General features: G+C 47.3%; 1 protein-coding gene across 1 annotated transcript in view; it reads left to right on the top strand.

Moving 5' to 3' along the window:
* The window catches only part of Ccdc6 (coiled-coil domain containing 6), a 96305-nt gene that overhangs the window by 68055 nt on the left and 11801 nt on the right, over positions 1 to 16449 (top strand). Inside the window, exons 4-6 of the mRNA XM_028780283.1 lie at positions 4283 to 4386; positions 6460 to 6620; positions 11839 to 11995. Of these exons, the coding sequence (XP_028636116.1) occupies positions 4283 to 4386; positions 6460 to 6620; positions 11839 to 11995 (422 nt within the window). The remainder of the gene's footprint in view (positions 1 to 4282; positions 4387 to 6459; positions 6621 to 11838; positions 11996 to 16449) is intronic.

Raw genomic sequence — 16449 nt, 5'->3', positions numbered from 1 at the left:
AGGGCTAGTAAGTTCACTTCCAGTTAAGAGCACTCAGCACCAAGACTGATGACCCAGGTTCAATCCCCAGACTTACATGTATATGGTGGAAGGAGACAACTGACTCCTGCAAGTGTCCTTCGACGCCCAGCCCCCAACCTGAAATGAACTGCTGTGATTTCTCTGAGGACTCTACTGGCTTTTTAAAGATTTAAATGTATTTATGTGCACGTGTGTGGAGTGACTAAGGAGTCCAGAAGAGGACTGTGAATCCCCCGGAGCTGTAGGTGTGGGGTTGTGAGCCATCAGACATGAGTGCTGGGGACTGAGCTGAGGTCTTCAGGCCTGAGCAGGAACTGCTCTTAACCCCGAGCCATCTCCCCTCCTCCTGAGTGACGGGTGTGTGACATTTGCCAAAACTGCTTTTAAATTTTTTTTTTTTTAATGACAAAAAATAGATGTTCATTAAAAAAACATCGGGTCAGGCAGGAAATGGCAGAGAGACAACCATTTTATCCAGAGGACTATTTATCATGCTACATTATTTGTTCTTTACACACATACACACACACACACACACACACACACACACCAGCCTTCCCTGCCTCCCTCCCCCCTTCCTCCCCCTTCCCTCAGTACAGAAACATTTCCAGTTCCTGGAGTATGTAAGCTATAACCTCTGGGACTTGAAAGGGACCATCCTTCCCTCTCCTCTATCTCTTTGCTGGCTGACTTCTGTGAAGCCTCCTTGTGTGAGCTGGTGAGGGAGGGCGAATGGGGGGGGGGGGGGGGGCAACCTCCAGGATCTGTCCTTAGTTCTGAAAGCAGTTGCTGATAGGTTAATCACCTGGGATTGGGGACATACCTTAATCCAGCCTAACACAAGCTAACTGACTGTGGTTCTGTTTGTTTTGTTTTTGAATTTTTTTTTTAAAGGACTGTTTTTCCAAAAAGCAAGGGGCAGAGTCAGAGGTGTTCCCTCTGACTAGGTGTTCTCTCTGCTAGGAGAGTCGCAGTGCTGAGTAATCACGCAGACACCCCCAGAGGCTGTGCCTGGGTTCTGGCTGCCTCTGCAGGTTTAAACCGTGAGGGGTATGCCGCAGAACCAGGTCTCCAAGGGCTCCTCTGTACGGTCGGCAACTCTCCTGAACCCTCCTGAGTCCTCTGAACTTTCTTCTGATGTGTATGCAGAGGCTGGACTAGCTTCCAGGGAAGGGAAGTACAGCGGTCCGAGGCAAGACCTTGGGTTGTCCTCTGCTCCAGCAGTGAAGGTGCACGCAGCTCCTGCCTGTGCCTGGTTTGTGTAGATCATGTTCTAATCGCTGTACTTACTTTCCCGGGTGGTTCTGACCTGGCGGCAGGTCAGCGTCGTGGATACCTGGTCATCCGTGATATTAGAAGGAATAGTGAGAGGAATGGGCTGAGCCAGTACGACCTTCAGCTCGAACGGCTCTGAGGGAACCATGGGGGTGGCAACCCCATCCCTCTTGTTTGTTTAGTCTTTGTCGTCTTCTCAGTAAGCCGAAATAAAAGAATCCTGGCTAAGTGTTTGATGGAGGGTTTATATTTGGAAAGATGATGTTCCCTATATCCTTTGCATGGGTGGGTTCTTGGTATGCGGTGGCAGATGGCTTCACACTGGTGCACACCTTATATCTCATGAGAGGGGTGTGTGTGTGTGTGTGTGTGTGTGTGTGTGTGTGTGTGTGTGTGTGTAAAAGCCAAAGGTTGACATCAGGAGTCCTCTTCAGTCACTCTCCACTCTATTTGCTGAGGCAGGCCCTCTTGCTGAAGCTTGAACCTGCTGATTTGGCCAGTCTAGCTAGCCGGCTTGCCACAGGGACCTCCTCTCTTACTGCCTAAGCATCGGGATTACAGGTAGACCACCACGCTGTGTGGATGTGGTATTCCTTGAAGTCAAACATCCTTTTCCCGGCCCCTTCAAATGCTTTTTCTCTATTTTTTTTTTTTTTTTAAGATTTTCTTTCTCTCTTTTTAAGGTTTTATTTGTTTTATGTGTATGAGTACAGGGTGGCTGTCTCCAGAAACACCAGAAGAGGGCATCCGATCCCATCACAGATGGTTATGAGCCACCACGTGGTTGCTGGGAATTGAACTCGGGACCTCTGGAAGAGCAGTCAATGCTCTTAACCCCTGAGACATCTCTCCAGCCTCGACTTCCCTCTCTTTTTAAAGAAATTACGATTTTTTTTTTTAATTTGAGGGGAGCTGGCATGTGCCATGGCATGTGCATGGCAGTCACAGCAAAAACCTACCAGTCAGTTCTCCTACAACATTTGAGTCCAGAGGAGCGAACCTGGGTTGTCTTGCTTGGCTGCAAGCTCTTTTGTCCTCTGAGCCATCCTGCTGGCCCCCAGGTGCCTTTGAGAGAAGCTCCATTGTAACTGCTTGTAGGGAAGCCTTCCTGTCAGCTTCTTCTGTTATGTGTACACTGGTAACGTCTGGGTTCTCAAGGGCCCCTTTCCACACGTCGCAGGAGGGGTCTGATCTCTCGAGTTCAAAGTATATTTTCTCTTAGTGGTCCTGATGAAATTGGGCTCAGGCTAAACCTTTGCTAAGTGCACTGGAACAACTTTCCAGAGAGTCTCACAGCTGAGCCTGATATGAGGGGTGGAATTCTTACTGGGCGTGTCACAGATTTCTGTGTCCCCTCCCTCACTCCCCTCCCAGACTCCTCTGTTACCACCTGTTCCATTTTATTTCCATTTGGGCCTCATACACTGGGTCTGCTGCCTCAGCCTCTTACGTGCTGGGCTCACAGATGTGCTCCGTCTGCTCTGATAGGGGAGTGAACGGAGGGAGGGGAGGCATGGTGGAGCCGGGCCTCTCTGCCTACAGACACGGGTCTGACAAGCTGGGGCTTTGATGTCCCAGGGATACACTGTTCATCCACCGAGGAAGTCTGAGGAAGTTCCAGGCTTAATTGGGATGTGTGGTAGGACTCTGAGTCTGACGTTAATTAACCCAGAATAAGGGATAGAGCTGTGGAACGCCAGCGAAGACATGGGCTTGCCGCTGGAAGACTTAATTAGAAAGCAGCTTTTAAAATGAACTCTGCTCATCAGCTGTACCCATGGGCCCTGCGGGCTGTAACTGTGGTGGTGGCGGGGGGGGGGGGTGTGGATTAATCTGACACTTAGATATTTGGCTATGGGTGAGAGGGTCCCCGTTGAGGGAACTCTGAATTTAAAACAAGACAGAACCTACAGACAAACCAAGGAGAGAGGGACGTGAGTGAGACAGTTAGAGGCAGACTAGTGTGTTTGTATTTTTGAGGCATGCCTGGGAGCAGGTGACAGGTATCCATCCCCTCTTGACACTCCCTCCCTCCCTCTGGATGGAGAAGCCAGTCTTACCAGGCAGAGAAGACACCCCGGATCTCACAAAGCTCCCTGTTGTGCCACCAAGAACTTCTGAAGTATTCAGACCCAGTTAACCTCCCTGTTCTTGCCCTTGAGCTCTTCTTCAGGGAATACCACATCCCACCATGCAAATGGAATGCTTCCTGTTTCCTACAGAGCCCAGGCTCCGTCACTTGTCCGTTACTGATGACGTGTTCTTGACTCTAGACACGGGAGAGGAGAGGGATGGACTGAAGGGGTGGTGGTGATGTGCATACAGTCAGAGCATATCACACGCATGTGTGAAGATACCATCATAAAGCCCCTTATTTTGTAATAAGGTATTTTGCTAATAAAAGTGAAGGGACTAGCTTCTCACAAAGGTCTAGTATGCTATTACAACCAAGATACTGACATTACTGGAGGGGGTGGAGGATAGAGGCTTGGAGAGTTATATCCTAGATGGCTGGAACAGGATAAAACCAGACACAGAGACAAGTGTTGAGCACAGATTCTAAGTGCCACATATTAATGATGCCTGAGGTAAGGCACTTAAACTCAGACAGCCAGAAGTACACTTCCGCTTTACCAAGTGGTGAACTTTTAGCTAATAACTTCCCATCCTCCCAGCTAACCCTTGGCGGAGCTGGGATTCGAACCCAGATATTTGACTCAAGGTTTGTGATCATAATTACTTAGTTTTAGTGGCCTTTTGAGAGACACCGATAAGTCTGATTACGGACGTGATCGGTCCTGAGTTGGCTGTCTTGCCGAAGTGGTTACCGTAATAGGGAATGGTTTGATCCAGCATCCGGTCTTTTCCAAAGCTGTTGTGCCAGCTTTGCTCGTCTTTTTCCACAGTCACAGTGAGAGCCGGTCAAGGATGCGCCGGTGTCCTGGCACTCGTTCTCAGTAAAGCTGTTCCTCTTTCCCTCCTTTAGTTGAGACGGGAGAAGATTGACCTCGAAAACACACTGGAGCAAGAACAGGAGGCTCTGGTAAATCGGCTTTGGAAGAGGATGGATAAGCTGGAAGCTGAGAAGAGGTTTGTTGGTATGAGTGTGTGCGTGTACGTGTCTGGAGAGGTTTGTGGATGTGAGTGTGTGCATGCACGTGTCTGGAAGACTCCTGTTTGTTAACTAGGGATGGCTTTGGGGGGTCTGAATTGCTTGAGCGACACATACCATCCTAACTTTTTTTTTTTAATTTTAAATTTAATAATTTATATTTATATGAGTACACTGTAGCTGTCTTCAGACACACCAGAAGAAGGCGCCAGATCCCATTACAGATGGTTGTGAGCCACCACAACCCATCAGTGATGGGAATTGAACTCAGGACCTCTGGAAGAGATCAGTCAGTGCTCCTAACCACTGAGCCATCTCTCCAGCCCCACATGCTAACGTGTTAAAGGAAAGGTGTTGACTTTGCTGGCAGCAGTCTCCTCTCTGTGCCTGGCTTTTCTCCTCCCTCAAGTGCAGATTTGTTTTCACTGATGAGTTCAAGGCCACGTCAGAGTCACCCTTGATGCCACTGTTAACCTGCTAGCCACTGCTCATCTCGAGGTTTGCTGACTCACTTGGGTGATTTTTTTTTTTTTAATAGAAGAGTGACTATCTGTTTGCTTTTAAACCGACTGTAAATAAATACCTGGGTATTAAAATACTTGGGTGTTCCATAGGCACATATGTAAAGTGTTAGCCCATGGCAAATGTTCCTTACGTCACCTCCTTGCAGACACTCACAGGCCTCGTGTCTTTTTTTTTTTTTTTTTTTTTTTTTTTTTATCACTTGGCACTTTGGGGTTGGAAGGGACAGAGCTCTTAAGAACGGCAGGAACATTCTGTCCGAGCTTTGTGTGGTAAGCAATAGTTCCCTTTGAAGGTGACTGTCATGTCCCTGCCCCAGAAACTCGTGTTTAACCTCCCAGCAGCCTGTGCTCTATCTCTTCCGTTTGGATGTGCAGTTCTACACTGTTCTGGATCGTGTGTAGAATTACGGACACCAGGCAAACCAAAGATACGTCTAGGAGAAATCCTCCAGCCATAGTCAGTCAGCATGGATAACAGGACTAAGGTAGCAGGTCTAATCAATTGAATTATAAAGTTAGTTTGTGACCACATCCGTAGTGACCTCTTATTTGGCTCAACTACTAGGGTACAGCTACAGGTACGTTGTTGCAGGTAAGCTGCCTTTTTGGAATGCAGTTGGAGGCTTTATATACATACAGTTCTGTTAAGTTACTGGGTGTAGCTGTACCAAACGGTCATTTCATAGGTAAAAGGGAATTGATTCTTTCCTAGCTTTTACCTGAATGAGAATCGGTAGGGAAGGTGGATGTACCAGTTATTGACCAAATAATCCTGTCTTTTTTTTTAACATTTCATCATTGACCCCAGTTTTCCAAACCTTCTGCTCAGGTTTCAAAGTGTCTATAAGTGACGCCATCCTCCAGGGCGCAAACCATAGCACTTTCTAAATTTCACCCAAAGCAACAAGAGAGTAGAGTTTCTCCTTACCTCCCATCCTCTGCAACCGGCTTGCTAACCACCATGTCGTCAGCCAAGCCTGAGTATTTGCTGGACTCTGGGCATGGTAACCAGATACGCGTTTACACAGACTTCACAGTTAGAACTGACTGCCAGGGTCACACAGAGAGAAGGAACAGGGATGACGTACCGCTCCCAGCACAAGATGTAAGGGCCTGAGTTCAGATCCCCAGCACCCATGTAAAGTTGGACACGCTAGCTCGTGGCTGTAATCCCTGTGCAGAATCCCAGAGGCTCGAGCCAGCTCGCCTTGCTTAGCAGCCGACAGCAAGAGACCTTGTTACAAACAGGGGGAAGGGAGGACCCACACGTGAGATCATCCTCTGACCTCACATGCGGATGGCATGCGTGCACCTGTACGAACACACGGTCACACAGAGAACACAAAAGGAATGAGATCTTGCCTTCTGTCCGCGGTACTAGTGTGAGGGTGAGCCGAGAGGTGGCGAGACAGAGGCTTCAGTAAGTCCCATGGACACTTGTCGGGCAAGCCCTGGGCTTGGATATTTTGTGCTCTTCTACTGCAAACTGCTCTTCATTATTGTATTTTCCCCCCCTTTTCTGTGAAGAATCCTACAGGAGAAATTAGACCAGCCTGTGTCTGCACCGCCATCGCCTAGAGACATCTCCATGGAGATCGATTCTCCCGAGAACATGATGAGGCATATCAGGTTTTTAAAGAACGAAGTGGAGCGACTGAAGAAACAGCTGCGAGCTGCCCAGTTACAGCGTACGTGGCCTCCCGTCCCCTCCCTGTACCAGACCACGTCAGCCCTGCGCTTTACTAAGGGACTTGTAGTAGCCACGGTCACAGCATCACCTGTGACGCATGGACATTTGCTGTCCCTGTCACTCTGGGGTATATTTTTAGAACAGAAACATCATGGTGGGAGAGGCCCACAATTTAGAATGCTTCCCGAAGATAATTTTGATCATCTCAAGAGGGAGTCCCTGAATGAGCAGGAGCCCACGTGTCTTACTTCCCCCTGTTGCTGAGATAAAATCCGGACTTAGGGAGAGCACTCCTGTTTGGCACACAGGTTACAGCTCATCATTAACAGGGAGGCCACAGAGGCAGGAAGTCAAGAGAACTGGTCACAGCACATCCGTGGTTGAGAACAGAGAACACTTGATAAGTGGATACCTGTGCTTGGCTAGCTTTTGTGTGCGTGTGTGTGTGTGTGTGTGTGTGTGTGTGTGTGTATACATATACATAGACACATACATATACACATACATACATATACATACATACATGCACGTATATATACATATCTATTCATATGTATACACATGTGTATATATAGTTTATTGTTATAGTATAATTTACATATTTTATTACCTTATTAATATATTATAAACATAAAATATATTGAGCATAACTTTTATATATGTGCATAGTTGGTATCTATTAATACATACAAATACAATGAATTTGCAGAGAATTTCGTATAATGTATTTTTGTTATATTCACTGTTCAGCCTAACCCTCCCGCACCCACCCTCTACCACTACACTCCCAGCTTTGATTCCGATTTTTATTTAGCTCACTGAACCCAGTTATGCTGTCTGTGTACAAGCGTGGGCCTGTCCACTGCAGCAGAGCCGTCTGTCGTGGGCCACATCCCTCAGGGAAGCTGATTGGGAACGGAACGGCTCACGGCGAGCGAGCGCATGCCTTCCCACTTCAGTTAAGATAATCTCTCCCGTACACCTTTCCAAGTGATTCTCTTATCTGACACGGCTGGGTTGGAGTTGGATGAGTTTGGTCACAACCTTTAACCCCAGCCTGACCACCTGTCCTCTGAGGCAGTAAAAAAAAAACCAAATTAATAGTAGAAAGCAGAAGAGGACAATTTACTCAGCGGCCACACTGCGAAGAGGGGAACGGGGAGACCCAGCAACCCCTCAGGTCTGGTTTCTGATCCTGTGTAGTAGAACAAACTTAATCTTATCCCCGACTAACTTACAAATATGAGACTCAGACTATGGCTATTTGATTTGGCTTTGACAATTACTGGGGTGGGGTGTAACCCCTAATCTTTTCTAACTGCTGACCTGGCTACACCCACTCCCACCCCCACCCCCCAGTGGTGTTCCCCAACACCACTTGTTGATTCTCCTGGCTGTGTGCTCATGGTACGTCTCTCATGATGCCTTCTCTCTTTCTCGCCGTCTTCGTCTTCTCCTCTCCACCCTCAATGAGAACACTCAGATCCTGCCTACCTTTAATCCCTCCAGTAATTGGCTTGTCATTTTTATTTAACCAGTGGTTTTAAGGAGCAAGAAAGGGTGTAAACCTGAGAACTCACTTGTAGGCCTAAGATCTTCAGGTATAGAATTTGGCAGTACAATTCGTAGTAACAGACCCAACCTCCAGTCCTGAAGTGAGAAAGAAGTCTGTACACAGAGCCAAGGATTTGCACATCCAAGCAGTTCTGGTGGAGGCATGGACCCGCCCTCCCACCATAGGCCCATCTTTGTCCAGGTTTCAGTCACAGCTTATATACCTGAAATCTCTTCCAGGGACCAGGTTCCCTCTGCCTGGTCTGCCCCGTCCGCCCCCCTTCTCCTAGTCTGAGATTCCTGGTGAAGTCATAGCTTTGTCCACTGTTTCCATAGTCTGGTAGAGAATAAAAAACGAAAGTGTTTCTTTAGAATATTTTCCTTTCTGCCTGTTACAGTTCTAGACTGTATCAAATTGACAATTAAAACTAGTCATCAGGCTAGGGTGACCTTTGTGATCATGTTTTATCTGTATGATGCTAACCAGTCTACCAGCCCTTGCCGCACTTCGGCCCTATGAAGGGAGGACCGTGAAGGGTGTTTGCCTTCCTGATTCCTTCCTTATTGCTGAGTTTAATCTTCGTTGACATTTGCATGTGGCATTTGCCTGACAGATGGGTCTTGAAATTCATACTTAATATTTTGGAAAAGGCCAAGGATGTTGTAGAAAATCAAGGGTCTGGGTTTCTGAGCCTTGTCTAGGTTTCTCCACATTTTTAGGGGTCTGCTGTACTTGTGATGTTTGGCTGCAGAGGGTTTTTTCCTTGAGGTAGTATTGTCCGGGGAAGAGCTTCCCTTTCTCCGTTACTGCCAGGTGAGCAGTCTGCGCAGGTGCACCTTGTGTGCTCACAGATGTTTGCATGTATACAGAATTGCTTCATACCAAGAGCTGTACTGCATCTTTCTCTTGAAAAAGAACAGCTTGTCCTGCAGTTGTTCTGCCTTGGGACCCCCTCTGTAAAGGCCGACTATTCCATACGTGAAATGGTCCATTCAGACGGTCCCTTTTCAAAACACTTCTAATTACTTTTTTCATTTACCGTGTGTGTGCACATGGCCTGGTGCTCACATGTTGATCAGAGAACAGTGTATGGGGATAGGTTGTCTCCTCTCACCGTGGAGGTTGAGGGGATCCAGATCAGTCCCGAAGGCTTGGTGGCCATCTCACCAGCCCCAAAGGACCCTTTTTGTCTGATGATGTGTCGCAGTTGCTGGGCTGTGCTTGAATACAAGCCTTCGCATGTGCACGTACCTCAGGCAGATCCCTGAGCAGGGCAGTCCACTCCATAGACTACATACTGATAGCCTCGGGCTCCTACTGAAGGTGCATTCCGAGGAGTAGTTCAGTGCTCTCTCTTGGATGGCATGTCAAGATCCTGGAGGCCTTCAGAAGTATGACATGTTCTCATTTTTGCTGTAACAAGCATAGGCACAGCAGCTCTGGAGGCCGGAGGTCTGACCCGTGGAGCCGCCGTCTTACGTGTGGCATCAGGCTCCATCCGTGCCTCTGCTGTGGCTCTCCCTTGTGGGGATCTAACTCCCGTGTCCTCTCCAGTCCTGGCCACCTTCAAACTCTGACTCACCCTCGTATCTTATACCCACCCTGATAATCCAGGATTGTCTCACCACCCCTGGAGCCTTGGCATAATCACACCTACAAAATCCGTTTCAGTCTCTGTTAAGTCTGTGGGCACCACCATTGGCTGCCAGCACTGGGTGGTTCTCTGTCCTCTGAGACAGGGTCATTCAACCCCGGCCCCAAGAGGTGTCTACCCCATAGGTTGAGAACGGCTGGCTTAGAGGAAGCTGTGTCAATTATTCACCCCGTCTTTGGGAGCAAGGGGTCTCCAACTTTGTGTATCAGTTGGCCTGCTCCTCCTTGGGCGTAGCTGTGACAGTTAGCCAGTCGGCCTGACTCTCGAGAGTTCTGAGTTTGAATTGAGCCTTTAATTCTGCCTTGGGGCTCAGTCCCCATGTAGTCTGTACCTGGGAAAGGGACAGGAAACATAACCTGCTTGTGAGAATGTCACTCTGAAGCTAGTTTGATGACACCCTCACTGGATGGCACCTTTGATTACATTTTAGGAGGTAGGAGAATATATGGGTGATGATCTCTGAGGACCGGAAAGCTGTGGGAAGAGAAGAGGGTCACCAGCAGGGGGCGCCCAAGGGAGGCCTTGGCTTCGGCCTCCTGTGCTTGGGTCCCAACACTGGAAGCCCCTGCATTTCTACCTGGCGTGACATTCTTATCTCAAAGTTACTGTCTCAGCATTCCTCTGCTGAGTCCCCATAGCGAACGACTTACCTTCTCCTTGAATTTTTGTTATGGTGTATTCTTGTTGGAGACAGGGTCTCACTGTGTAGCCAAGGCAGAGTTCGAATTCTCAACTCCCCTGCCTTAACCCACCCTCAGGTGCTGGGAATAGGCACATGTCCCACATCCAATGTGAAAGACAGTTTCCTCTGAAAATGCAATGCTTCCTCCTAAATTACTGTTCTTGAAGCCCTCGGGATCCTCGGTTCTGGGAACTTCTGCTCTGTATCCGCCATCTGACTCTGGGCAACAATAGGTATGCCCGGGGCCACCTGGTGATTCCTGTTGAACAATCATGCACACAACTATACCTGGGGAGACTTCATTTAAGCTGTTCATATTAACAGTGAGCTTTGTAAGAATCCGCCCCTGCCCCTATCACTTCAATTAAAAGGCCTTCGCCTGTGATTTAGGCGTTGGGGGTTTCAGGGCTGCGTTCAAAACAGCAGAGAGATTTAGTATTTAGTCTACAACATAGGGTCTAGGAATCTGAACATTTTAACTTCTGAAACAGATTTCAGGTTGAAGAGACAGTTCAGTGGTTGTGGCTACTTACTGCTCACTGGGAGGATCTTGAATTCCTAGCAGCTGTCATTTCAGCGGGAAGGATCGGAAGTCCTCTCGCCTCCCTGGGCCTTGTCCACTAGTGTCATGGTCACCAGAAGTCATTGGGCGGGTGGGATGGCTCAGTGAGTAAAGAGGCTTGCCAGCAAGCCTGAGGACCTGAGTTTGATCCCCAGAACCCCTATGACAGAAGGAGTGAAGCCGTTTGCAGAGGTGGTGTGTATGTGTGTCACACACATACACACATACACACGCACGGCTTACATGCACTCAGTGGGAAAGGGTTTTTGTTGACTGTATAAACAAGAATCTATTTTACAGGAATGTTACCTGTCACCGAGTGTGGTCTGTTGTCACACTACTTCTGAGAGTTACTCGACTGTGCATGGTGGGTGTGCTAACGAGGGTGGCAGGCCTCCTGCCCTCCCAGGATGGCCTGTGTAGAGTGGACAGGCAGCCTAGAGGGAAACCAGCGGGCCAGTCTGTCCCTGTCTAGGCTCTCTCCCAGCCCCCACAGCGGAGAAGGAAGTCTGACAAGGTAGTTAATGAAACTCAGCTCCAGCTGTCTTGTGCATGGGCCTGGAGCCCCTGACCTATGACCTCAAGGGAATGGGGCAAAGACGCTTCACCCTGTCAGATTATTTACTAAATGTCACTCGCCTGTAAACCTTGATACTTAGGATAAATCTTAAACCCCAGGGTCTCACACGGTAGGGCAAGGCCACCCCACTGTGGGGTAATGATTGCGTGAAACACAGCTTAATTGCCAGCTCTGGCTTTCCAGATTCGGAGAAGATGGCCCAGTACTTGGAAGAGGAACGGCACATGAGGGAAGAGAACCTGCGGCTGCAGCGGAAGCTCCAGAGGGAGATGGAGAGGAGAGAAGCGCTGTGTCGCCAGCTCTCCGAGAGCGAGTCCAGCCTGGAGATGGATGATGAGAGGTTTGCCATCCTTCTCCCCCCCCCCCCCCCAAAACACCATCTCTAGGACTCCAGGCTCCAGCTTCCGGCCAGAGGGCCAGCGTGTATGTAGTATACAGGCGTGCTTGCAGGCAAAACAGCCACACACATACATTCAAATTTGTTCTAGAAGGGGAAAGCTTAAATATCACTGGGACTGTCTTGAAGAATGTCTCCCAAGTAGGTACCTGCTCACGGTAGTGTTTGTGCAAGATTGAATACCCTCCTTGCACCAGAGAGGAACAGCCGCCATTTGTTTTGCTTTTAAATTTTTAACATTGATGTTTAAAGGGAATGTGAGCAAAAATACTAGAGAAATATATTTGCTGCCGCCCCTATTTCTGGTAGCGGGAATAAATAAGCTCACATACTTGGATAGCGACACCAGAGGCACATTTAGCAGGATTTTCTCCAAATCTGCTTTACTTGAATTGCAAATATTTTTTTAACCCCCTTTTAGGAATTTTTTTAAAAATGTTATCTCATTTGTCAGTAATCCACGCCAAGCTTTGATTTAAAAAAAATTTTTTTTCCTTGATAATTTCAAACGTGACTATATTGAATTTAGGTTATTTTCTTATCCCGTGATTCAGCTGTCTCTACCCCAAACCCGTTTTCCTTCTTTCCAGCAGCCAGTCCTACTCTGATGTCTTTGTTTTAAACCCCACCGAGTTTATTGTGTATCTCATATGCATCAATATCCTTTGGAAATAACTCTTCTCTTCACTATCCTAATCAGAAAGACACCAGGCTGTGGGACTTACAGAGTAATGGCTCGGGTTTGGTGTGGTTTTGTTGTTGTTTTGTTTTTCTTTACATAGTGCTGGGTTTCACAGACCGTCCCTCTGAAGTATGTTGTGTGCGTTGACCGTGCTGGCCTGTATCCGTTCCTTCCGTTCTCCGTGTCCTTCTACCTGATCGATCGTCTTTCCATCCTTCAGCCTCCCTTCTGATTTCATGCTGTGTGTGCACGTGTAAATGGCTTTATGTAGCTGCGGGGAAAAAAAAAAATCTAGAGTCCATAAACGAGAAGAAGATGTGATACGTGTCTGAGTCTGGTTCAGTCTGCTCGCTTTGGTGGATAGCATCACTCCTGTCTTTTCAACTGCGTACACTCCGGCGCGTGTCCCTGGTGGACAGACCTCCATGCAGGACCCACAACTCGGCAGTTTGGGGCAGACCCCTAACAACAGTTGTACAGACGGCTCTGTATTTCTGTGGCTTAAAGCCCTCTGGTACCTTACTTGTAGGGGTGATATTTAAAAAGATGGCGCTCGGTCCAACTTGTTCCCAGGCAGCCACCATGTTCCCGCTGCTCCTTGGCTCTGACCAGGGCTCCAGCTAACTAGATGTGCAGGTCCTGGCACCCATGAGACACCAGCATGGGGGGATGGCTCTGCCAGTCCCTCACACTGCATCCAGAAAGCTCGGCTGAACCCCAGACAATGTCTGCCATCCTTGCAGTGCCTGGTAGAAATGAGACTCTTAAAGCTTAATGATTATCTAAAGGATTTATATATTTAGAAATGCTCAATCAACAAGATGTCCACACAATTAGAGTTGTTACCCAATATCTAACCTTTTGATAGAAGTTGCTACCCAGGACAGCTTTCGACTCATCCGTGATTCTTGGTGGTCCATAGCCTCCTTCTCCTCCCCTTCCTCTTTTTCTCCCCTCCCCTTCCTCTCTTCTTCTCCCAGCTCTACCTCCTCTTCTACTGCCTAATCACAGAGCTCCACTGCAAATACAGTGTAGCAGAATAAATACCCTGCCATGCCTTACAACCGAGAATTGGCATATCCAAGTCATGCGACATTTCCAGTTTTGTTTTCTCTAGAAACCTCCATACCGATGTTGATGGCAGCCAGGCTGGTTCAGTTTCCACCAGCAGCATGAGGGGGCTTCTTTTTTTTTTTTTTTTTTTTTTATATGGACTTTTTTTTTTTTTATTAAAGCTTTACTTATTTATTATATGTAAATACACTGTAGCTGTCTTCAGACACACCAGAAGAGGGCATCAGATCTCATTACAGATGGTTGTGAGCCACCATGTGGTTGCTGGGATTTGAACTCAGGACCTCTGGAAGAGCAGTCAGTGCTCTTAACCGCTGAGCCATCTCTCCAGCCCCAAGGGGGCTTCTTTTTATCCATATCCCCCACCAACGTTTGCTCCTTGTTTCCTTAATAACTGCCGTTCAAACGAGGGGGAGAATCTCAAGATAGTATTGACTGGCATTTCCTTGATACTTAAGGATGTTGAATTTTTTTTTTTTGTAAGTTTATTGACTGTTTACACTTTAGCTTTCTTTTCTTTTTTCTATTAAGTTTTTTTATAATATGTGGTCACCGTGCAGCCCTGGCTGTCCTGGAACTCACAGAGAGCCACCTACCTCTGCATCCCAAGTGCTGGGATTAAAGGCATGTTCTTCCGTATCCGTCCTGTTTGCTCTTCTGTTTGCCGTTTGCCCATTTATTGATGGACTTGTTTGATATTTTAGTATTGACTTTTTAAAATGCCTACTACCGCTTCTCTTTGGTCCCTATGAAGTTTAAAACCCATGCCCACAAGGAAGGGAGGCAGGCCGTGTATTTCTGTTCTCAGTGCCCTGCCTAAAGCTATGAGACCACATTTATACATGGGCTTTATATATTCTGCATATTATTAACAATCTGTAGTGCACAAAGATTCTCTGCCGTTCTGTGGGCTTCCTCTTCTGCCATGGTTCTCAAAACCTGTGGGTCATGACCCCCATTGGGCTCACATATCAGACCCCCTAGGTATCAGATATTTGCATTTTGATTCATAATAGCAAAATGACAGTTACAAAGTAGCAACAAAATTATGGTTTGGGGGTCACCACAACACGAGGAGTTGTATTAAAGATCGCAGCATTGGGAAGATTGAGGACCACTGGTTTTCAGCATTTACTGTTTCCTCTGCTTCTTCGTTTCATAGAGTGCCACCTGTCAGTTCTTGGTATGATTTCCTGAGCTATTGAAATTCAGAAAGCCTTTGCCAGCGCCTGTATCTCTAAGCGTTTCCCCCAGCAGCCTCAAGCTTCCGGGCCTCACATCGGAGTCTGTGATCCCTTTTGAGATGATCTCTGTACACTTTTCATTCTGCCTTGGGCTCAGCACCGTTTGTCAGGGAGGCCCTCCACTCTCCAGTAGGTCTCTTGTGCTTTCTTCAAAAAGTCAGGGAGTTGTATGGATTAATTCCGCACCCGCTACTTTAAGGATGTGCCGTGCTGTTTTCATTATCATGGCTCTGTAGTATAGCTTATACCAGACACCACGGCTCCCTGAACTCTGTTCTTTCTGCTCAGGATTGCTTTGGCTGTCTGGAGTTGTTTGTGCATCGGTATCAATTTTAGGAGGTTTTTTTTTTTTTTTTCCTCCTCCTATGTCTCTGAAGATTGTCTTTGGAACTGTGATGCGGATCATAGTCACTCTGGTTATTCACGCTGTGATGGGAGCTTTTTCCATCTCAAGATCTTTTCCAGTTTTTCCCCCACTTTGGCGTCTCAAGTTTACCATTGTTAAGATCTTTTACTTATCCCTAAGTTAGTTTTACCCCTGTTTAATTGATTTCCATGATTTGTGTCTTGCCGATTTCGGGGTTGGTATATAGAAAATCTGACGTTTTAGATGTTGAGTTTGTGCCTCGTTACTTATCTTAAGAGTCTTCAGGATTCTTTTTAATGTAATAAACCACGTGAACAAATAAGAGGCATTCAATATCTTATTTGTAACCATTGTATTTCTTTTGTCTGCCTACTCCTGGCAAAGACTTCCCAGACATACTGAGTAAATGTGGAGGAGGTGGGTGTCTTTGTCACATTCCTGCTGATGGTTTGATGCTTTCCCCTCAGTATAACCGTGGCCATCAGTTTGCTGTCTATACTCTTTATTATGATGAGGTATACTCTTCCGTATTTTCTTCAGGGCTTTATCATGAAAGGATACTGGACTCCGTCAAACTTCCTCTGCATCTCTGGAAACGCAGAAGCGATTCCTACTCGGAGTCTGCTGATGAATTTGACGATAGGAGTGTCTCAGACCATCCTTGCCTTCCTGGAATGAAACTGACTAGCTCAGGGCAAACACTGGTTTTTACTCGTAGTTGATTGCAATTGCAAGTTCTTCTAGCGAGGATTTCCAGATCCGTGTCTAGCAGAGAGATGGTCCTCTAATCGCCTGTTGTTGCGGGGTCCTTGTCTGGCTTGGTATCTGTGGTGGTGGCTGTGTTAAATGAATGTGGCTGTGTTCTCCTATTTCATGCTGGAGTTTGAAGAAGTGTGGTGTCACTTCTCTTCAGAGGTCTGATAGAACTCAGCAGTGTCCTTTTGGGCCTTGGACGTTCTTCCCCCACTCCCCTAACCCTCGTGTGTGTGTGTGTGTGTGTGTGTGTGTGTGTGTGTGTGTGTGTGTGTGT

The sequence above is a fragment of the Grammomys surdaster genome, unplaced genomic scaffold (assembly GCF_004785775.1).
Source record: "Grammomys surdaster isolate TR1022 unplaced genomic scaffold, NIH_TR_1.0 367, whole genome shotgun sequence".
Classification (NCBI taxonomy): Eukaryota; Metazoa; Chordata; class Mammalia; order Rodentia; family Muridae; genus Grammomys; species Grammomys surdaster.
This window is presented reverse-complemented; position numbering and strand designations above follow the sequence as displayed.